Consider the following 23,326-nt stretch of genomic DNA (forward strand, 5'->3'; position numbering starts at 1 on the left):
TTGTTCTGCCAGAAATACTTTTTGCTTCACATTCAATGGCTTTTTTATATGTTTAGTTTTTCCAAGGCCAGTATTTACATGCATTGTTGCATGTTATATTTCATGGAAATGATAACATGGGCAGTCCTCCACAGGAAGAATGTATAGTTCGTTGATACTTTTGTTATCATATCCCCAAACAGAGTAGGTTTGTAACATTTAAACCTTGTAGTTCCATCATATTAATGGCAACACATCCTCATTAATTAACGTATGATAACCTGGAAAATAATGTGCTTTCTGTGGAAAGTTTGTAAGCTACAAGCAGCACAGCATACCCTATTCTCTTGTCAGATTTTCAAAAACAAGATTTTTGTGCGCTGTTCATGATCCTTTGATTCAGAAATGCTGTGGAAAACTTGGCTTCTGCCAAGGGCTGCTGAAGATGGGTGCTTTCTGTAAGGAACTGGGGCTACAACGTGCAGTCAAATAATCTGCAGCTCGACTGGAAATCCTGTGAATGGTGTTGTTTGTAAATATCGGACATTGTTAAATGTATTTTAATTAATTAGAAAGCACCCTGCCAAATTCAGATCTCCCACGATATTGATTCTTTCCTCTAAACACTCTGGTACTGTAGAAATACAATCAAAACTAAGATTTGGTTTGCCATGGTTTGGTGTTATAATTATCAAAGACTCTTTAGAAATCAGGGTAATAGACGTGTGGAAAGACAGACATTGCTATTTTTTTTGTTAATATTATTTTACAGAAAAAACTGGAAAGCCTGTTACAGAAATACGATACAGTCTGTCAAATGAACTCTGAGAGAAACCTCCAGCTGGAACGGGCTCAGTCTCTGGTTAATCAGTTCTGGGAGACTTATGAAGAGCTTTGGCCATGGTTAACTGAAACAGAAATGATCATCTCTCAGCTTCCTGCACCAGCCCTTGAATATGAAACTTTAAAGCAACAACAAGAAGAACATCGGGTAAGAATTTTGTTGTTTAAAAAAAAATAAAACAAAATGTGAAAAGCTAAGCTGTATTCTGCTTAGAGAACTGTGGAATACTCTAGTGAGTACTTAAAACCCAGATAGTTATACTTCTATTGAAAAAAGTTATTTAAACTATTAATAGTGAATGTCTCTACTGTTTCCCAAACTCTGCACACAAACAAGATTATCTGGGGAAGGCAGCAAACAATGTAAAACCATAGAAGAGGGCTAAAGGGGAAAAAATGCCATTATAGTGACAGATCTGAGCATACAAAAGCTGATAGCTTAGAAGTGTATTTAAAAGTAAGCAGTATTGGAACAAACCGAACCCGTAAACAGAACAGAAATTGGATGATGAAGTAAGAACCAAAAAAAGGTAAGAGGAGACTATAGAAAGAACTAGAGTACCTGCTATCAGCCTCCTGAAACTGAAATGTTCTGTGTGTACAGCCTGTATATAAGTAAGCACGTATACGACCTCAGGTATGTATTATAAAAAATGGCATTTCTTTTGTTGATATCTTGGGAACTGAAGACTGATAATTCTAGGCCCAAGATTTCAGTGCTTTGGCTCCAGCCAACCCTATAACCATTTCTCACATAAAGTATACTTGTTACATAATAATTTAAAAAATAATAATTGTTTAACATAACATTGCAAAACAGAGGGAATGTTGTTGTAGGCTGGCCTCCATATGGGCTTTCTTACAGAGAGAAATAATCAGCTGGGATAAAAATCTGTATGCTTCATAGATGGCTACTAGTATTACGTGGCATCAGATTTATCCCACCAGTGTTAAAAGCCTGCACATGCAAAGCCCATATTCCTACTGGAGGTACCTGGCTCTTCTTACAGAGCACAGAGTGACTACTTGTGGGCTTTTTTAATTTTAGCTGTTTCAATTAAGTGACTCAAGGTAGATAGGGTGAAGCCTGGCTTCAAATTCCTGTTTACTCTGAGACCAGTGAATGAAGATGTGCCACTTTGATACATTGGTAAACATGGGCTTCACTCGTTTGTGTCCACAAAGAACAAACATTCTCTGCAAAGACTAGGTATGTAATAGGAGCTTGTCAAACTATCTTGATTAGTCACCATGAACCAAATCACACTGCTTTACTTATAGGTTTGGTCCCCATCTACTTTAATCATTCTGCTTGCTTGAGAGGCCCTTCATCTGGGCTTGTATTTTTGCATTTTCCCTGGGCTATGCCATTAGCAGAGATTTGTTTAAGCAGAAGATTAATGTCTGGCAATTTTAACACGTAATCTGATCTGAAATGCTTATTTACTGAAATTGTTTACCCAATCATAGATCATGGCAAAGACCAGATCATTTGTAGTAATACTGAAAAGAAAAAAAAAAGGTTCTGAATGCAAATATTTTTCTATATTCCCTTATATATATTCACTTATATTTATATTATCATGCAGTTAATCGGTTTGAATTTAGCTTTTGGCAGAGGGCGAGTACCAGCATCATAAGGTTTGCACCTAGAAATGGGGACTCTGGGGATCTATTTGTGCACAAAAATAAAATACATAAGATGATTTTCTAAAAACTTTCCAACTATTCTTAGTTCAGCTTTTTCCTTTTCTGTGCTAAGCAGTACTGTTTTTCTTGGTGCAAGGCATACAAGTAGAATTCCGTTCTCAGTAAGTATCTGGGGTCAGATTTATTATTATTTTTTTGTATTTTCATTGCTATTTCTTCATCAGCAGACAGTGGTTTGTCATGGTCAATGTCTGTTCAATCTTCCCAACCTCTCCTCTTCTAGGGAGGAGCAAGGAGGCAAGCCAGTAACAGGATTCCTTTTTAAGGGAAGGACCTCAGTTGAAGAGAAGAGGATTTATTTACACTGAGACTGATACAAGCCCTTTTCTGTGTCTTCATTAATTTAAACAAACCCTAAGCTAGGAGGAGCAGAGCATGTGCCTGCTCCAGCCTTTCATGTTCCTGCACAGTGGCTCTAGGCTAGAAATGCATGGATCTCACAGCACTGAGAGGGACGGTGCCTCAAAAGACAGAGGGATTTTTCTGAAAAGGAAAGGATGAACTAAGCAAATAAATAAAACCAGAGGGAAGGGTTGGACTAACCCAGATCTTTCCCTTTTGTCACATCTGTGGGTGCAAGTAAACAAAACCGAAATACATAGTCAAGTCAGAAGACAGAATAAGTCAGAAGACAGGCCTTGTGATCTTCCAGGTCCACCAGTCTCTACCCAGTTTTCTGCAGTTTTGACTTATTTTGGGGGTGGTAGATGAGATCAAATGTAATGTACGTATTAATTACCTATTAAACTTTGTGTCCTCTAAGTAACAGCACTGTTGGGAAGACGGAGTGGTCTGGTGGCCAGAGGGGAGACTGCTAAACCTGGTTGACTGTTCTCTGCTGATCTGTCTTCATTGTCCTCTGTCCTTTTCACTGGTTTCTTTGACCCCCTCTTTGTGCTGGTTTCCTGTCCTTAAGTCGAGGACAATTTGCATGAATATCCTTGTAATGTCAATACCTCTTTTTCTGACGCTCTTCAATGGAAGGCTTCGTGATAAGTAGCAAATACCAACATGAAAATGTATAAACATAGTGGTGTTATGCAAATGTTTGGAATATGGTTGCCATTTCTGTCATTACAGCTCCTAAAAAACGACGAGGAGTGTCTGTTGCCAGCATCATGTGCATAGCTGGCACCTTGCATCCTACACCTAATGATAGCCCTACAGGAGGAGGGATATGCCCTGCTGGGCCTTGCCAGTGTATCTGTAATTGTGATGTTTCACGGCTGGCTAGCTCGGTGTTGGAAAGGGCGCCATCCCTGGCAGAGCAGTCATTAACTTTATTTGATGTTATTTGTGCTTTACATTAAGATGACGGGTATTTGTTTGGAATTCCTTGCCAGCTGGATGTGTTAGAAGTGCGGACAGCTGTAATGTGGTGGTGTAAGCCTAAGAAACTGATAAGTTGTTTCGTTTGTTATAGCAACTGCGTGAGCTGATTGCTGAACACAAGCCTCATATAGATAAGATGAACAAAACCGGGCCTCAATTGCTGGAGCTGAGCCCAGGAGAAGGTTTTTCTATCCAAGAGAAATATGTGGCAGCTGACACCCTTTACAGTAAAATTAAGGAAGATGTCAAAAAGCGAGCTTTGGCGCTGGACGAAGCCATTTCTCAGTGTACCCAGGTATCAGTTTAAGTTTAAAGTATAATTGGATTCATTCAAATGGAAAGTTACACAGACATTATCATCTTATATGTATATATCAAGACTAAACTGCTGTTTTATCTGGATTTTTCAACTGAATGGCCTGTGAATGTTCAAATTGCTGCTCATGGCACTGATTCTCTTTTTTTGAGGGTTATGATTTTATATATTGGTCACTGTTACGATGATTCTGTTGCAGTTAAAAATGTTACAGCTTCTCAGTTTCAAAGTCCCTTTTAAAAAGGAACATTTAGTCTAAAAATGTGGGATTTTCAGTTTGTTCTGTTTCTTCTTACTGGTCTATTACTAGCTGATGCTTTGTTAGTTGATATTGATGTCACTATTAATCAGTTAGCTTACATAAAGTTATATCTAGGACTTGGCAGCTTTAGTTACAGTCCGTTCCCGCTGGAACTAGAGGATACTTCACTTCAGTGGTAATAACATTTGCTCTTTATTGTAGACCCAACAGGAACTTAATGTAATATATGCTTGAACTGGTACAGAAGAGTGTTGTGAGCAAAGTTAGACTTCACAAAGTGTCATTGTAAGCAGAAAATTCAGATCAAGTCCCTGACAGCTGTGTATCTTAGGTTCATCACTCTGTGGAATGAACCTTGATAGAGTAATGTTAGGTATCAGATCCTAGAGACTACTAGATATTGGATTGTCATTATATCCTAACTGAAATGCTTTTATTTGACAACAAATTCAGATAAAAACAACAACCTCATTAAACTGTGTACATGAACACAAAAACCTGAATAAAAATACTGTGTTCTGTACTGCTGTTTTTATGATAAGTTCCCCTTTTATCTTGTTGGCTGGAAATTAAGTGCTCTTTTTCTGCTTAGGTCTAAAATACTAAATCAAGAAATAGACCTTAAAGTTCTCATCAAGTCTGCATTCCAAATAATTGTCTTCATAGGTCATGGTACTTTACACTGTATTCCTAACCACTATAGGCAAAATCTAAGAAGATAAGGGAAAAAGGTGACATCAGCTGTCATCCTATTTTCAACCTGGTTGCAGACATTATTATGTTGTGCTTTCAGTCATTCTGAACAGCCTCCTGATTCACACCTCTGAAAGAAGCCTGATTTTTTAGATTCAGTGTTTTTCGTTATCATATATGCTCAGGCCTCCCCCCATTTGCAGCTGCACATTTGAAAACTAAGGTGTTTATTTAGTATTTGATTTCTTGCTTTGTATGTGACAGACGTTAACATGAAGAGCTAAAGTACAGAGAAGTGCAGAAGGCCAGGTACAGAAAGCAAGAATAAAAATGCATTCTTTGGTAACAGCTAAAATATAATCAGATGTTGAAAAAAAGCACTTAATTACTTACAAAATGACCTTAAAGTATTTCGTGTACATACATGTAAATGTATCCACAGATGAGAAAGCAAAACATTGGAATGTCCAGAATGTAATTTTATATAATCTCTTTTTTATTAAGTATGTATCACCATACTCTGTAGCATGGTGGGTATGTCAGTGTTTGTCTAGACAGTACTGGAAGAATAATTAGTTAAATCTTCAGGTTTCAAATTATGTTAAATTGCCTTATGTATCAAAGGCAGCATGTGACCTATGGAGCCAGAATGAGAGGTTATAATGACTTCCCTTTCTTCCTTTTAAGTTCTAAAACACCTTGCCTCAGTCATTGAAGAGTAAAGTGAGGCCCATTGAGCGCAATGCCAATTTAAAAATGCAATATACATGCCCTAGAATTAGACCTGGATATTGCCAGTTTAATTTCAGGTTGAGTCACTTCTGTAAGGTTTTGTTGCCACAATCAGTTTTACAGAAATCTTGAAGGAATCTGCTTACCTTTATGTGTTACTGCATTTTGAGAGCTTGTGTGACATTCACACTTCTGCCGAAAACAGGTAGCATTAGTCTGAGTCTGTAACATTATTAGAACTTAACTTTGGACCTGTACGGATGAACCATGCTAATTAACTAAGATGTAGCTGAGTTTCTGGGCACCTGGGCTCTGAGTCAAATATGGGTGAAGGCAATAAATGCTGTTGTGTGCTTTTAGTTGCAGAAAGAAATGCACATTTGCTTTGCTAATGAGCACCACCTGGGCACCAGGCAAATGTCTTATTGAATGACCTCAAATACCAAATTTTAATCAGTGGTTATATGAGATATGTTGGTCCTGATATGAAAATACGTGTGTTTAATACTAAGGTGAATATATTTCTGAACTGATGAGATCAGAAAGCCATGACTCTCCAAAATAAGATAGAAAGTAATGCACAAACTCTGCGGGACTGCATGCAGGTAGATGCTGCCATATGTGAAGTATTTTCAGATGGAGTGTCTCAGAACTAAACCCAGACTTCATACTAGAATTCAGAATCTCTTAAATCTGAGAGGAAGTACCATTTTGCAAGGTCATGTTTTTAATTTAGATATTAAAAGAGGGAGAGAACCACCGGGGGGTATTCAGAGTTGCATGTATATAACTAGAGATATTAAATATGTCAACTTTGAAGTATCTTATTCCAAGAGAATTTTCTGATGCAGTTTTTCAAATGTTTTTCTCTTCTACCCTTTCTTTCTGTTCTTCACCACCCTCTCAGTTTCATGACAAGATAGATCCAACTCTTGAGAGTCTGAAACGCATAGTTGAACGTCTGAGGCAGCCGCCTTCAATCTCAGCAGAGGTTGAGAAGATTAAAGAGCAAATCAGTGAAAATAAGAATGTGTCAATGGATCTGGAAAAACTTCAGCCGGTCTATGAGACGCTTAAGCAGCGAGGGGAGGAAATGATTGCTCGCTCAGAAGGAGCAGACAAGGATATATCTGCAAAAGGTAGTAGACTGAGGAAAGGTTCATGTAGTGGAAATGCAGCAAGCTGCATCACATAAAGCTCTTCAGTTCTGATGATCGCTAATCTGGGGATTGTGTTCTTCTGAAGAAGCTGTGAAAGATATAAAAAAGCAAGGCATTGTTTTAATAATTGTGGCTCTGACCTTTGTTTTAATTTTAAATGCCTTGTTGGTTGTTTCCACTTAACATCTTTAAAAGTCCTGTAAAGAAACAGTTTTAAAGTCTAAATTTTAAAATGTTCACATATGTTTCTGCTGTAGAACTGTAGAGATATTTATGGCCAAGAATTGTTTGCCAAGGTAGTAATTTAGTTCCTTTGTTGTTTAGCTGTTCAAGATAAACTAGACCAAATGGTCCTCATTTGGCAAGACATCCAGACCTTGACTGAGGAAAGGGAGGCCAAATTGTTGGACGTAATGGAACTAGCTGAAAAGTTTTGGTGTGATCATATGGCTCTTGTAGCTACTATTAAAGATACTCAGGACTTCATTCGAGAACTGGAGGGACCTGGAGTTGACCCATCTGTAGTCAAGCAACAGCAAGAAGCTGCTGAGGTCAGTACAAAGTATTCTGTTGATTTAAAATGTTCTATTCACAGTATGCAGGGGAAAGATGGAATTACTACGAAATACCACGGAAGGTTTTTTTTAGAGACAAAGAGGGGTAATTACATAGAAATTTACTATAATGATATCTCAAGAGTCTGTGGCAAATAATACGTATCAGTGCTTAATTGCAATGAGCATACAACTTGTGCTTGTCATTATATTTACATATCTGTGTATAAGCATATATAATACGCATGTCACTGAGACTTTTAAAAGTTACACATACTTCAGATTCCGAGTAATACCTAACATCTAAATGAAAGGGATACAGACGTGTGTATTATGCTGCAAGTCTGTAATTATTTATGCTGATAGCTAAAAATTTGAAAGTTGAATGATAACCTCCGAAAAAGAAAACATTCTGATTAAAGAAATCTAATTTAACACTTCCTGTTTATTTCTTCCATCTCATACAAAATGACATCATTATCCATTGTTGTAATTTAGACTGATGTCAGTTGATTTCACTCTGACACTGCAAAGGTCAGTGGATGGTTAAGGATGCTTAAAATACAAGCATCCAATTGTAAGTCCGGGCAACTTTAAAGAAACAAAAGTCACATCCTGGTGTGTCTACCTTAAAAGCAAGCTCTACATAGGTTATTAAATTTAGTATTAGCAGTGTTGGATTATTTTTTTTCCTTTGTAGGCTGTTAAAGAGGAAATTGACGGATTGCAAGAAGAACTAGAAACAGTTGTGAGCCTTGGTTCTGAACTTAGAGCTGCTTGTGGGGAGCCTGACAAACCTATTGTCAACAAGAGTATAGATGAGGTATGGGAAATGCAGATGCTTAAATCTGTTACGTTAGATGCTTGTGCAGCTGAAAGTAGTATTCCTTGTCTCCCAACAAATTCTGAAAATAAATTCCTTTTATTGCTTCATTGATCTTTTTTTTTTTTTGTAGAAGGCTTTTTTTGGTAAAAATATTTATTGATTAATACAATAGATAACTATTTCTTGCAAAAGTAATGCTAGAAAAGGTTTCATGTGCATTTGCTTTGTGCCAAGTAAGACAACTTAACTGAGGCAATTCTATTCACATGACTACAAAGGACTTTTGATTTCTCTCATGTTAAGTAATGTAAGTTTCTTTTAAGCTACCTTCATTGTAATGATGCAACTCCAAATGACTTCTTAATATTTCCCATATTCACTATAATCCCTATATCAGTAAAAATATAGTCAGTATTGAATTACAAAGCTTCTGTAATACAGAACCTGTAGTGTATTCTGAAGGAAACTAGCTATGCAGTGATAGGTAGAACAAGAGTTTTAATATGGAATGAATATGAAATGTTTATGGTTAATTTATTGGTGCTACTGGGCAGTGACTTTTTATTTAGTGAATGCAAATTACATGGCAGTAAAATTATTTTTGTTCATTGGAGCAAATTGCACTTATTTGCAGTTGAATTCTGCCTGGGATGCCTTAAACAAAACATGGAAAGAACGGGTGGACAAACTTGCTGAAGCCATGCAGGCAGCTGTTCAATACCAAGATGGACTGCAGGTAGGTTGGTGTGATTAACCCAATCTTGAGTTAATAGGATTTAATGTGGTTGTATTAAAAATGCAATGGGATTTTGTAGGTTATATGTAATGTATCGCTCTGATTATAGTGACTATTTTCTTCAGCAGGCAGGTATCTTTTTTTTTGTTTTAATTAGACATGAAATGTATTGATTTTTTTGCATTGTTCATATATTGCACGATATTTAGATTCCAAAATAAAATCTCCTTGTTTATTGACGAGACCAGAGTTTTGCTGATACCACACAAATTCATAGCAATCCTGCTCATATTTTCTTGTGATAGGCCATTCACATGATAGGCAAGCTGTGACACATTTACATGATCTGAAAGGAATAGAATATAGGTCTATAAACTCACTGTGGCTATTCTTCTTGAATAGAGGACAGTTAAAAAAACTTCAATTAAATTTAATCTTTACTGTTAGTCAATTAAATACATAAGTTTGAATATAGGAAGAAAAAATAAGTTGCTGGACTATTATAGTAATTCATAGTATAATGTATCTAATCACAATTCTTCAGAAGACATTCACTTTTTAAGTCTGTAGGTAAAGACATCTTTTGTCTGTATGTGTTGTATATTTGGTTGCAGGTTTCTTCGTAGGTTTTGGCTTAGCGACATCTCTCATCTTTTGTCAGTGGATGGCTAGAAGATTGAAACATTTTAAAAGATTCCAAACATAACTGGATTTTGCAAAACTATTTTTTCTCAATGGAATTAACATCTGTCTTGGTTCACTGAATCCTTGAAATATAAAATTGCAGTTTCACATGACACTGAGCAAGTTGTTTGTGTGTTCAGTGCAGATCTGGCAGCAGAACACTCCTTAATAATAATGCAATGTGCCTGTTTTCCAGTGCACCTCATTATGTATTTTTCTCCCAGTGCTCTTACATTCATGCTGTGCAGAGGCTGACATGTAGGGTTATCTTAGGAACATTGCCGTTGGTTGAAGTGTTCTGTGTTTTCTGAACATCGTACAGGCTTGGTACTTTGTGAAAGAACTGTATTTAAATGCCTTTTGGTGCTCATTGCAGTAGACAATCTGAAAAGTGTTGTGGACAGATTGTTAGCGGTACTGCAGTTGCCTTATCTTATTGAGCTTGTTGAGTGAGGGCAGTTCTCATTTTCTCAGTCAACTGTAGGCAGCTCTGACAAGCACTGCCAAGCCTTTCTCCATCATGAATCATGGTTAACAGGCAGGGAAAAGGGACCTAGCAGAGGAGTTTTTTCCCTATAAAAATACCCAGATGTATATAGCTGTTGGTAATGTGCAAGTAGTTCCAATTAATGTTTGATTCTTAATGATGTTTAATAATCACAGTTGAAAATGTGATACTGTTCAGCCACAACTTGCCATCTTCGCGCCAAGAGACTATGGAACTGAGAGGTGATCTTGTACTTACTTCTCAGAGTGTGCATAAAAATTGCTGATCTTGCTCAAGGAGTAAAGTGCTACTTAGCATGAGTACTGGTGGACAATTGCTGCTCACAGAAGCTCAGTTTGGCAGTACATACATTCTTGTAACCACTACCTGGAGTACTGTTTGATCCCTTGCCTTGTCAATATTGGAGGTTTCATTGAAGAAAACTATTTTATTTCAAAGAGCATAGCAATATTGTTCTGAAGTAAAACAAGTTCTGGTATTTTACTGACTACAGCTTTTAACCATGATACTGTTTCTCTCTGCTCATGCTTGAATTTCATGCTATGATTTTCAGGCAATATTTGACTGGGTAGACATTGCTGGCATCAAGTTAGCGTCTATGTCCCCAGTTGGAACAGATCTGGAGACAGTGAAGCAGCAAACTGAGGAACTGAAGGTATGAACTAGCTATTTATTTCATTTGTATTTCCATCCGTCTGAATTTTCCTGCATTGTTTAGTACTTTTCTGCATTCTCCAGACTGAGAAGCAATTTTCATTTTCAATTTTTAGTTTTTTAAAAAAATGTATCTGTATGAAAATTTCAAATAATGTTTCATTGCAAAGTTTGCATTTTAAAATACGTGGCTCAAGGCTTTGGAATAGATTTTGATGAGACTGTTTTATTCTGTGACTATGTTCAGATACTCGAAAAATACTTTTAATAGCATTAGTTCTCTTTCAAAAGCTGTAAGGTTATGAAGAGAGTTCTTTTGCTATGACATTTAAATTTTCCGGCTTCCACCTATGTCCTGGTTTCAGTTAGAACAGAGTTAATTTTCTTCCTAGTAGCTGGTGGAATGCTATGTTTTGGCTTAGGATGAGAAGAGTGCTGATAACACCCCGATGTTTTAATTGTTGCAGAGCAGTGCTCATACCAAGCCAAGGACATCTCAGCTTCTTGCTCTGTCCTGCCAATGGGCAGGCTGGGGGTGCAGTAAGAGCTGGGAGGGGACAGACCCAGGACAGGTGACCCAAACTAGCCAAAGGGGTATTCCATACCATCTGATGTCATGCTAAACAACATATAGGGGTGGCTAGTTGGGGGAGGGGACCGGACTGCTCAGGGTTAGGCTGGGCATCGGTCAGCGGGTGGTGAGCAATTGCATTGTGCATCACTTGTTTGTACATATTATTATTAGTAGTACTATTATCATCATTGTATTATTATTGTTATTGTTATTATTATTTTCCTGTCTTATTAAACTGTCTTTATCTCAACTCATGGGCTTCACTTTCCATTTCTCTCCCCCGTCCCAGAGAGGGAGGGGGGAGGGTGAGCGAACGGCTGCGTGGTGTTTAGCTGCTGGCCGGGTTAAACCACGACAACCATAAGCAGTTTTCTTGATGTTCTAAGAGGCACACCTCCAGAGCTTCACTTCTGCCATTGCTGACTTTCTCTAAATGTTTAACTGTATCACATCATTCCCAATACATCCAGTAAGCTGTAAATCAAAATTTCAGACTTAGAATCCTGTCTGTATTGATCTATGACTAAGCAAACTCTTGATGTTGGTAGACTGCTCTACAAATTTTAGATAAAAAGCAGGGATGTATAATAACTGGGGGATGTTCCTGAATTGTACCATATTTTTTATATACAAACAAGAGAGATCATTGGAGAGGACTTTTATATTGGAAATCTTTGTCATCCTCTGCTCACAGTTAGCAGTATCTGGTGGGATAGTAAGACGTTGCATATTTTCACTTAGCTGGACCTGAGTGGATTATCAGTATCTTATATGCATTTTGATCCAGGAAAACAAAGCCCTAGATCTATGAAAGTTGACAGTGATGCATTATTACTGTAAATATTGCTGTACTGTGCTATACTCAAGATCATTACTTATGATATGTTTATTTGTATTGTTTTCTATTTACCATAGCAATTTAAAACAGAAGCTTATCAGCAGCAGATAGAAATGGAAAGACTGAACCATCAAGCAGAACTATTGCTGAAGAAAGTAACACAGGAAAGTGACAAGCACACTGTTCAAGACCCTCTCTCAGAGCTCAAACTAATGTGGGATAGCCTAGAAGAAAAGATTATAAATAGACAGGTAAATAAACCTGAAGGTGGGGGCTTCATTCATGACTTGGATTTGTGAGAAAAGCTTTTCCTTATGCATAATGTTTGTATCAATTTACATATTTAGTCTTTTTGGTTTGGAAATTACAGAAGTATGTATAATGGAATTTGAATTTCATAACTTACTGAGTTGCTTTTATGATTTTTTTCAACCCTTAATATTTTTTGTCACTTCTTCTGTCGGCAGTGTCATGTCAAATCATTATTATTTCATTTTGGCTATTTAATGACATCTTAAGTAGCAGTTGAAAACATGTTTATATGTGAAGAAAAAAAAAGCTGCTGAACCAAGCACTTTTTCTTAAAACTTTAGTACTGTTTCACTACTCTACACAACATTAAATTGTCAAAAAGAGTTGAAGATGCAGTGCTTTGAAGTGTGTTTTTTTCCTCTAAATTGAATCATTTAGCTGCGAAGAAAAAGTTTAAAGAAGTCCATGCAGCAAGATGCATTTATATTTAAATTACATTTTAAATGATGAAAACTTCTGTCATATCTCTGATGAGAGGACCTTCAATCTTAACTCTGCTCTGGTTACATGGCATCTTCAGAGGTCAGGAATTTAAGCCTAGGATGTCAGGCTTTACAAGGGAATTGCTAGCTCAGCTCTAACTATGATGCAGTTGGATAACTGTTTGTCTCTGTTTTTTATGCTATCATATGCATGGACTCCACTTTGGAGTATGGTGACTAATGGTAATTTAAGCTGATTCAATAGCATCATGAAACCGTTTTATTGTTAATTTATTTTATTTTTACTATAGCACAAGCTGGAAGGTGCCTTGTTAGCCTTGGGGCAGTTCCAACATGCCCTGGATGAGTTACTGACGTGGCTGACGCATACAGAAGACTTGCTGAATGAACAGAAACCCGTGGGTGGAGACCCCAAGGCTATTGAAATTGAACTTGCCAAACATCATGTATGTAATTATAATGGATATGAACTGAAATGTTTTCTGAGGTTTATCTTAGAGATGAGTCTTGTAGTAAAACTTTGCACTTGATAAATAATTCCCTATAGAGATTTTTCAAGATGCTGAAATTCAGGCTTAGAAGAACTAACATCTTTTTGTTTACTTCTCTATATTCCTTCTTCCTTGCATATACCACACAAGTGGCATAGGTTTTAGCCAAAAACAGCAGCTCACCCTGGCCTCCCCCTTTATTCACCTTTGTTTGATCCAGGGAGATCAAAAGTCATCAAACCTGTTACTCTTCCTGAAGCAATACACTCTTGATTAGTTGTTAAGGCCACATCTTACAAAACATACTTCACCTTTATACAGCTTTGTTCTTTCTTATCAGAAAAAAATATTTTGATTTTTAGCTCTGAAGTCTGCAAAATTGTATCTTAGTTGGGTCTAACTAGAACACAGAATGCTGCTCTGAATCTCTTAGCAAATTTTAGGGGTATCCATATCTTCATCTTTTTCTCCTTGCTACATATAACATAAGGGTTTTTTTTGGTGATGGCGGTGTTTTGTTTTGTTTGTTTGTTTGTTTCAGGATAGTTAGTAGCTAAATTGGCATTGGAGCCCATGGAAGAACATTTCCATTATTCATTTATTTTGAAGAGTATCTCTAAAGAGCAAGCCATCTTCTCTACTTGTTTGTGTGGCTCAGTGCTGTTCACGATGACGTGGTTTTTGTAGGCCTGAAGATTTCATGCTAACCTCATAAATCCTCTCCTGCCATTTAGTTTTTGGCTTGCATATGATGTGAAAAACATTCTCATTCAGAGTTAATTTTTGGCTTAGAGAGTATAGATTGAAATTGACAATACACAGATAATTAAGGCATTTTCATTATATGCCACTATGCAGCTTCTGAAGCCTTTTGGGTAGTCAGTTGGAACTTGGGCAGAGTGAAATATATGCATGCCCTGTGTGACTACTGATAGAAACAAGGCCTTTAAAAATAATAATAATTACAAACCTAGCTTCCACTCCATGAACCTTTTATATGTGTTTTACTACTGAAGAAGCATCCAGACATCAGTTATGACTTCATCTGCCTTTAGTACTGAAGGAGTTCAGCAAACACATGAACCAATCTACTTCCGTTTCGTAAAACAGAGTTTATAGGTTAGGAAGTTCACACGGTAGTGCATCCTGTGGTAGTCTGGAAAAACATCCATCTCCTGAATAACTTTGGACAGAATAAACCTTGTTCCTAGTGAGCCTCAGTAGGAAGGAAGGGATAAGATTCATCTGCTTGTGTGAATATCCCCTTTTTTTTCCTGTCAGGAAAATAAAACAACAAATACCTTCCAGTGCGTAGCCTAGAAGAATTAATGCAAGTGTGATACACATATGTGCACCTTGTGATACCAGGACTACTTGTAACTTGCTTTTTTATCAGGTGCTTTGTATGTTTTATTTGAAAGTTCTTCTGTTTTTAGCTTTTTTTTTTTTTTTTTTTTTTTTTTTCCTAATACTAGCATTTTGGTGGAGATAAGTTTGAACCAGTGGAAGAGAGCAGTCATAAAGTTTGACTTTTTAAGTAGTGTTTTTCATTCCCTTCTTAACCATTTCACACATCTTTTTCTGTTCTTTATTCCTGGTATTTCAAAGGCTTCCATTAATCTTAATGAAATCTTTCTGAAAACAGTGTCTTTTTCCCAATTGTACTTTTTTGTCCTTGGTGGTTTTACTGTGGGTGGTGGTAACAGGTTTTAAAACAGATGGAGATTTTATCGTGTTAGTATTACAGTCGTTCCCCAGCTCTTAGGACAGTTGAAGTGTCCTGCTAGCCTGTCATAACACAAAGTTGGTTGTAGACCTGAAATGCCAGAAAAGACATCGTGGCAGTCAGAAGATTGTTGCTCCCCTCTCTCTTCTCTTCTTAGCCTACTGCTCCAAGAGTAATCAGCAATAGTATGTGTAACATTGGTTTCACACCTTGCCCTCAAAACCAAAGAAGAGTGTTATTAAAGAAAAGGATGTAGTAAACGAAGGAAAGTGAGGTAATACTGGATGTCTCAGAAGTGATTCTTCACTAGCAGTGCCGGAAAGCTTTTGTAATTTCAGGAAGTTATTTATTCATAAAGAATACTTTTTTTTTTTCCAATATATAACAATAAAATACAGCATTTTGGCAGATTAGTCTGTTACCGCTTTTGAGTGAAGTAAGATTAGTTATTAGCTTTAATCACTAGTACTTGTGGTGATTTTAAACTATTGCCTTGTAATTGGGTTAGAACTAGTTTGGTTGCTATGTTTGCCTTCCTTCCATAACTTATCAGCATGGCCAGTCACAGGTGCTGTGTGTTACAATTGTAGGTGCTACAAAACGATGTTTTAGCTCACCAATCTACAGTGGAAGCAGTTAAGAAAGCTGGAAGTGACCTGATTGAATCAAGTGCTGTTGAAGAAGCAAGTAATTTACGGAGCAAGTTGGAACTTCTGAATCAGCGCTGGCAGAATGTGTTGGAAAAAACAGAACAAAGGAAACAGCAGCTGGACAGTGCCTTGATCCAGGTGAACAGGAAATGATCAGATAGAGATAACTCAGAAAAAATGTCTTTTTACATGAAATACATAGATGCATGTATTAGAAGTTGGCCTAAATAAAAAAATAGATGCTCCTAAATTTGGAGAAAGTTTGGAACCAACTGTATCTTCCACAGCTGGCCATTGTCTTTTGTAGTGCTGCATCAAGACTTTAGTTTTGACCTATGTGTTTTTAAAAGGTGAAATTTCTGTGTAGGTATATTAATCAGGGAAAACATTGATCTCACAGTTGCTTGTTTAACTTTCTTTCAGGATTTCCATAAGTTTTGTTTTTATCATTTATGATAAATGCAGTTAGCTTAAATTTGGTTTTTCCTTTGTTTTTTTTTTTCTTTCATTTCCTCCAATTATTGCAAATACCTGATTGAATCTGTTGCCAGTATACTTCTGCATCTGAGTTAGTATTTAGAATGGAAAACATTTAAGTAAGTTCTAAAATGATATGGTGTAATTTAGGCCCAAGGTTTCCATGGTGAAGTTGAAGATATGCAGCAATGGCTGACAGACACTGAACGTCAGCTGTTGGCATCAAAACCTGTTGGAGGCTTACCAGAAACAGCAAGAGAACAGCTTAATACCCATATGGTAAGTATCAGTATTAGAATGCTTTGCAAATTGCATTTCAGGGCTAACTATCTTTCACGAGTGTTTATGGTAAATACAGAGCATGTTCTATATATCACAATGTCTGTACAGTATCTTAAAAAAAATTTAATGTCCTTCACAACAACACTGTTATTTTCAGTGTAGTGAAAGTAGTAACTTGGGAGGTGCCCAAAGCAGAGCCATTAATAGTGTTGAGACTATAAAATAAGCTTTTTCATCCGTAGTTTCAGAAACAAAAACAGAAAGTGTTTACAGATTTTTTGGTAATTTGTATGCTTCTTTTCCCTTCTGTTCCCATAACTAGAATTGATGTTCTTTCTCAGATACAAAGATGAATCTAAAAGTGATCCACATTCATTTGGACCTTGAATTAAGGGGTTCAATCCTTTATTCTTTATTTAACCAAAGCTGACATTGAAATCATCATTAGCACAGATGTAATAAGGAGTAATGGGTCATATAAACTCTGCTTTAATTAGAAATGGAAATCTGATCAGGATGTCTGAATTATTCCCTTCCTTCACTTCCTTCCTTTAAAAGAAAAACCCTATGGATTTTTCCCCTGTAGAACCATAGAGCTTGATAAAGGATGCCTTGACTTGAAGTCTTGAGGTAACTCAGGGGAATGTGGCTCCTGGTGCTCCACTTTTAGAAAATCATGCTGTGCTGCTAGGCCTGGATATAAGCCCAAACCCAGGGATCTGAACTCCTGACCTCCTGGCTCAGATGTAATAGTGATATTTTCTGAACTGTCCTTGAGCTCTAACATGCCTGACACAGTTTCCATTAAAACACTGCATTGTCACAGCTTCAGAAATTAGGTTTTATTTTGGATTGATGCTAAAGGCCATTGCCCACAAATGTGGGGCATTTTTTTCAAAATTTAACGGCAACTATTTTTGAGAAGGGACGTTATTTATAGTTTTTGAATCAGTTATGACAGGAAACAAGCACAAAACACAGAAATAACATTGATTCTTTGACATCCCCCTCCCCTCAAATCTTTCTAATTTTGTGTTTTGAAAAAAAAAAAAACAAAAAAAACAACAACAAACACAGAATCAAAAAAGTAAAGAAACGACCAACCAACCCTTTTTGTTCCTGCAAGGGTGGGGGCTGTCTAATCAAGAACCTGTGGGAGTCAGTGGAGTTCTTTCCATTTTTCATCCTGGGCCTGGAATCACACACAGAATTGCGGTTGATGTTGGAAGGGACCTCAGGATCACCTAGTCCAATCCCCCCTGCACATTGCATGGGATGGCGTCCAGGCAGGTTTTGGATATCTGCAGAGAAAGAGTCTCCACAACGTCTCCGGGCTATCAGATCAAGCCCCAAAAAAATTCACTGAAAAAGTTCAGGGTGTTTAGGGTATATTCTTCTACTATGCAAATCAATAAGCCATTTTCTATATTTCTTGCATTTACAGGTTGAGTAGTTAAGGAATCTTAAAACTGAATGTAATATTGTTAGAACAAGCATGAATGTGTCCCTAGTAATAGTAATCTATATGTACAATTGTTTCCTAACTGTACGCTTTTACAGCTGCAAACATCGTCTTGTTATTTTTTAATGTATTTAACTTTTAAAAAACAGGATTTGCTTTCAGTTTAGTTAAACTCAATGCATCTGTGCAGTTCTGTGTGAATTCTCTAGCTTTTTGGCAGCTGAAATGCTGAGGCCAGTTGTCCGGCTGAGAACAATTTGTCATAACTTCCAAATTCAAACTGCTCTTAAGGGATACAAACCATGTTCATTTGTGACCTGAAACTGAAAAGGAAATTTTACTATATTTTGTTGTCTTTCTTATTGGAAATAACATTACGAATCATCATCTTGAGCATAAGGTCTGTTTCTACAGTTCTGAATAAGGACTCAACTGCAATCAGTTCCCAAATGGAGTTGCGATTGGGTAGCATTTCCAGCTAGGGCAGCTCCAGGAATACAAGAGAGACGAAGCAATGTTATAGGACACCAACGGAAAAGGGGCTTAGAAAGAGGCCTCCTATCTCAGACTGAGCCTACCCCAGTGTTTGAGGCCACTCTTGCCATGCTGTGTCCCACTTATGATGCACTCCCTATGTTGACTTCTGAGGGGTTCCCACACTGCAGTAGAATAAGGTGCTCTGGGGAGTTAGGGAAACCAGAAATATTTTTAGGAGTTTGGGAACATAGGAAGAATCGGGCTAGGTCACAACAGTTTTTCATGGACCTCAGGAAGAAAGAAAGGAAGCTTTCTGGCCTTAGCTCATGATTCAACTGAATTTCTACTTTGCCCTCCTCTGTAATCAGATATAAATAACCCTCTGTCCAAAATCTCTTACCCCAGAGAAAATGTTGGTTTTATGCTCTTTTCTTGGGGATAAGAGGAAAAAGTTATTTTCCTCCTATCAGCAAATCAATTATTGCTCATCTCCGGGAAGACATTCCTCACTTTGGAGCCTGTAACAACTTTGTTGGTGCATTTTGAAAGGTCTGTTGCCCCTTTGAGTCAGAGGGACATATATGAGCTCCAATTCTCTTGCCACCTCATCTTCAACATGGTTAAAAGAGAACAGTGAGTCCAATAGTTAGCAAGTAAAACAGTTATTACCATTATTTTTCCAGCTCTCTGTATATGTGTAAAATGTCTGCAGTGCTCTTGCCTAGTGAGCGAGGGAAGATACAGACAAAACAAAAGAGATGATGTACATTAAAGCAGCCCTCCCAAGTTGTCCCACCTGCTTTCAAAGGTGTGTGGGTAGGTCGGCTTTCAGTGAATGCTGACACTTTTTGTGTTGCAGCTACAGATGGACTGCAAACTAAGAGAGTTATAGCAAATCTTGTGCAATGAGATAAGTGCATAGTACTTTCTTTGCCAAGCTTTGGATCTCAGAAAAAAACATCTGACAGACAATACAAGTTCTCATTTCCTGAAGAATTGGGCCCTTTCTTTGCTCATTTGGCTTTTTATGAATTACATATGTTTCCTCTGTTAGTCTTAATCATACCCACAAAATGTTGGGGGAGGAATAAATACTATGCTAACATTTGTAAAGAGTATTGAATTTCTACCTGACTTATATTTTGTTGGTTTCTTTATTTAGGAACTTTGTGCTGCCTTTGAAGCCAAAGAAGAGACATATAAGTGTCTAATGCAGAAAGGCCAGCAGATGCTTGCAAGATGCCCAGAGTCTGCCGAAACAAATGTTGAGCAGGACATAAATAACTTAAAAGAAAAATGGGAATCAGTACAAACAAAGCTCAGTGAAAGAAAAGTATGTTTTTTACATAAAAATAGTAGTGTAAATAATGTATTTAGGACTGCTAATGTTTTGTCCTTTTACACATGCATACTTGCTTGGTCTTTTAGATCTAAAGTTGTAGAGAAATTTTGGAGAATTCATTGGTATATTTAGCAAGTACTGGGAAAAAATGGGATTCTAGGAGTTTATTATCCTTATCTGGGAGTGAGGGCAGGTGAGAAGGGCAGAAGGTTGCTCCATAGAAATATGTTAACTGATACTGATGATACTCACTTTACAGGGTGAGGGCTTTTCTGGTTTTTACTACAGTGACCGTAGACATGAGAGAAGGAATTAAATTATTTGATCATTCAAGTTTATTTCATTTTCTGTATGGAATTGCTGCATTAATTTTTCTAGCTTTTATCCTTTTTTTTTTTTTTTTTGTTAAAAATCCCAAACACTTGGCCATCTGCCACTTAGTTCAAGTGACTGCCTTCTGCTCTACTGTAGATCAATACCATGATTTCACTGATGTGCAGCATACTTTTTCTTATTATTAACTTCATTTTGCTTTCATTCCTTCACGAAGTGTAGTGCATTTGTTCTACCTCAGTCAAACAATGAAGAAAGTCAATAATTACAAACAGAGGAACTTGAACTCTCTGTACAGCCCTTATGTGTGTAAAGCACAAATATTTAACTCACAACTTAGTCGTATTTTAAAGTGAGAATTCTGATGCATACTAAGGTAACTGCATAATGAAAGAGTGTCAGACTAATTAATACATAACATGAGTGCCTTCTTGCAGGAAGATGTAAGGTTGGAGTGCTCAGCTGAGCCAGCAGTACAACTGAAAATCTGACTGCTCTTTCATAGTCAACAAAAAACCCTGTATCCAAAAGTTGTCTCAGTTCAGGCAACCACAATGACAATTGTGCGTTGTTAAAGAGAAGTGTCTAGGCAAACTTGTTCTTTCTTTAGTGCAAGAGAACAAATAAGATGACCTCTTTGAGGCTCTTCCAAGTCTACTGCCACCTTAGATTTCTGATATTCTACAGGTTTTGCATACAAAATCTTAAATCCCTATGTCCCATTATGATTAACTACTAGAAGATGAAATGATCTAAAATAGAAAATGTATCCTACTACTACGTGCTGTATCTTACACTATCATACATAGTGTCACTGTTACTTTTCTATCTATCTCCTTTAACATGCTCAAATGCGGGCTATTATTTTAAAATACAAAACTCAGAAACTTGGAGTTGGGAAAATGCTTAAAAATGTTAATCTAAATGCTAAATTAAAACAGTTTACTCCAAAATGCTAAACTAAAATAGTTTACTTGGCTGAAGCCCCTGCACAATATCAAATTCTATTAAAATATGACCTATCTTTACAGACCAAACTGGAAGAAGCTCTTAATTTAGCAATGGAGTTCCACAACTCACTTCAAGATTTCATCAACTGGCTTACTCAGGCAGAGCAAACTCTAACTGCAGCTTCTCGGCCAAGTCTTATCTTGGACACTGTCTTGTTTCAAATTGATGAACACAAGGTATGTAAAGAAACAGATGTGTAATGTTTTTCTCCAGTTCTGCAGAGATACTTTAACAATGTTCAAACAAACCCTGTAACACTAGCACTTAGAAACATTTATTTTGTTTAAAATTGCATTTTATAGTCTTGCTACATCATTCCTTATCAGACTGTTTTTTTCGGTGTTTATCCAGCATATGAGCAACATAGTGTTTAGAGTAATTTTCTACTTTTTTTCCCAAGGTTTTTGCCACAGAGGTGAATTCTCATCGTGATCAGATCATAGAACTGGACAAAACTGGAACCCATTTGAAATACTTCAGCCAGAAACAGGATGTTGTCCTTATTAAGAATCTGCTGATTAGCGTACAGAGTAGATGGGAAAAAGTAGTCCAACGCTTAGTTGAAAGGGGAAGAGCTTTGGATGATGCAAGGAAACGAGCCAAACAGGTAATCGAACAACAGCTGTTGTACAATTCTTTGAACTTAGCTGAAATTACAACCAGACTCTTGAAGTATATGGTGCTTTAAAGCACACTTTCATGTAAGTCTGGGTTAGTGTAACAGGCTCTCGGTTAGTGGAGCAATTTCAGTGATTCAATCATGGTGCACTTCATTTGGAAGGTGAAAGCTTCATTTTCAACTTGAGCAGTGACTTCTGTCTGCAGTACGGGATGGTTTGAAAGAAGAAAGTTAGTGTGGCTTCCAGATGTAGATGAGTAGTGCCATCTGTCCTCAAAAAGAAGTTACACAATCGATCCCTTAGCTATTAAAGAACATGTCAAACCCCTATTAGTAGTCTGTGAGAATATTGCTTTGCATTTTCTTCTTGGGTTTACATTTTGCCCTAGTTAATACACATGATTTCTTCGATTTCTTTTGGTAGTTACTAGACCATTATCTTCCGTGTGGTAAGATTTCTGCGTTTATCTCCTTACAAACCCAGAGAGGTTTTTACAGACTTCTCACCAGGGAGCATTAATTTTTTTCCTTAGACTCATGTTTCCCTCACTGAAGAACATAAATGATAAGATGCAAAATGTGTGAGAGGAATGTAATATATTGAAACATCAATAGGAAGTTTGAGCTTTCTTTAATCACACAGAGCTTTGGTTATGTTCACAGCCAAACCACATTCTTATGTTCGCTGTTACTGCCACGCAGCTCATAGAGTAAGAACTCTTCTGAGCAATAAATTAGGCCATAAACCAATCAAACATTATTCATTTTCCGGCAGTTTCTGTTGTGCATTCACACACGTGGCCGTTCTGCAATGAGATGGACAGTAGAGAAAATTACATCCCTGCATCCATTTACAGAGCTGAATACAATGAGTTTTATTCATTTAGGATAACAACTATCTGTACAGAGCAGGGGAGGAATACTTATGCCTGATCCACAGCCCTGAACACCAGGGTCCTAGAGACTTAACAGTTTTCTGAGCTGGTTTCTTGTACTTTCATGTGTAGGCAGCCCAGGCAAGAAAAATTTTCAAGAGGCATGGAGAGAGAAATGACAGGCTTGGAAAAATCCTGTCCCAAAGGGCTGCCGCTTTGTGAAAGCTGGTTGAATCTCGACTCTTTCCCTGCTTCCTTCCCTGAAGCACTGTTGTTGTTGAGAAAGGAAGGAAGATCAAGAATCTGTTCTGTGCCCGTCAAGATAGTACTTGATATAATGAGAGCATTTATGAACGTCTCAGGGAAAATCTTGGGCAATCATCCAGGCAGTTTTCCCCAGTGATTTACAGCTGTCATCCCATGCA

At 37.3% G+C, this 23,326-nt stretch overlaps 1 protein-coding gene across 7 annotated transcripts in view; it reads left to right on the forward strand.

Annotated features, from left to right (window-relative positions):
• Positions 1–23,326, forward strand: part of LOC311207660 (dystonin-like) — a 265,958-nt gene that overhangs the window by 210,798 nt on the left and 31,834 nt on the right. For all 7 annotated transcript variants that reach the window (XM_084283802.1, XM_084283805.1, XM_084283804.1 and 4 more), the window contains 14 exons: positions 752–970; positions 3,956–4,159; positions 6,775–7,006; positions 7,352–7,578; positions 8,282–8,404; positions 9,042–9,143; positions 10,889–10,990; positions 12,479–12,652; positions 13,447–13,602; positions 15,964–16,161; positions 16,651–16,779; positions 19,884–20,054; positions 21,428–21,583; positions 21,808–22,014. In XM_084283802.1, coding sequence (XP_084139928.1) covers positions 752–970; positions 3,956–4,159; positions 6,775–7,006; positions 7,352–7,578; positions 8,282–8,404; positions 9,042–9,143; positions 10,889–10,990; positions 12,479–12,652; positions 13,447–13,602; positions 15,964–16,161; positions 16,651–16,779; positions 19,884–20,054; positions 21,428–21,583; positions 21,808–22,014 — 2,400 coding nt within the window. The remainder of the gene's footprint in view (positions 1–751; positions 971–3,955; positions 4,160–6,774; positions 7,007–7,351; positions 7,579–8,281; positions 8,405–9,041; positions 9,144–10,888; positions 10,991–12,478; positions 12,653–13,446; positions 13,603–15,963; positions 16,162–16,650; positions 16,780–19,883; positions 20,055–21,427; positions 21,584–21,807; positions 22,015–23,326) is intronic.

This window comes from Netta rufina, assembly GCF_964035555.1.
Source record: "Netta rufina genome assembly, chromosome: 3".
NCBI classification, from domain to species: Eukaryota; Metazoa; Chordata; class Aves; order Anseriformes; family Anatidae; genus Netta; species Netta rufina.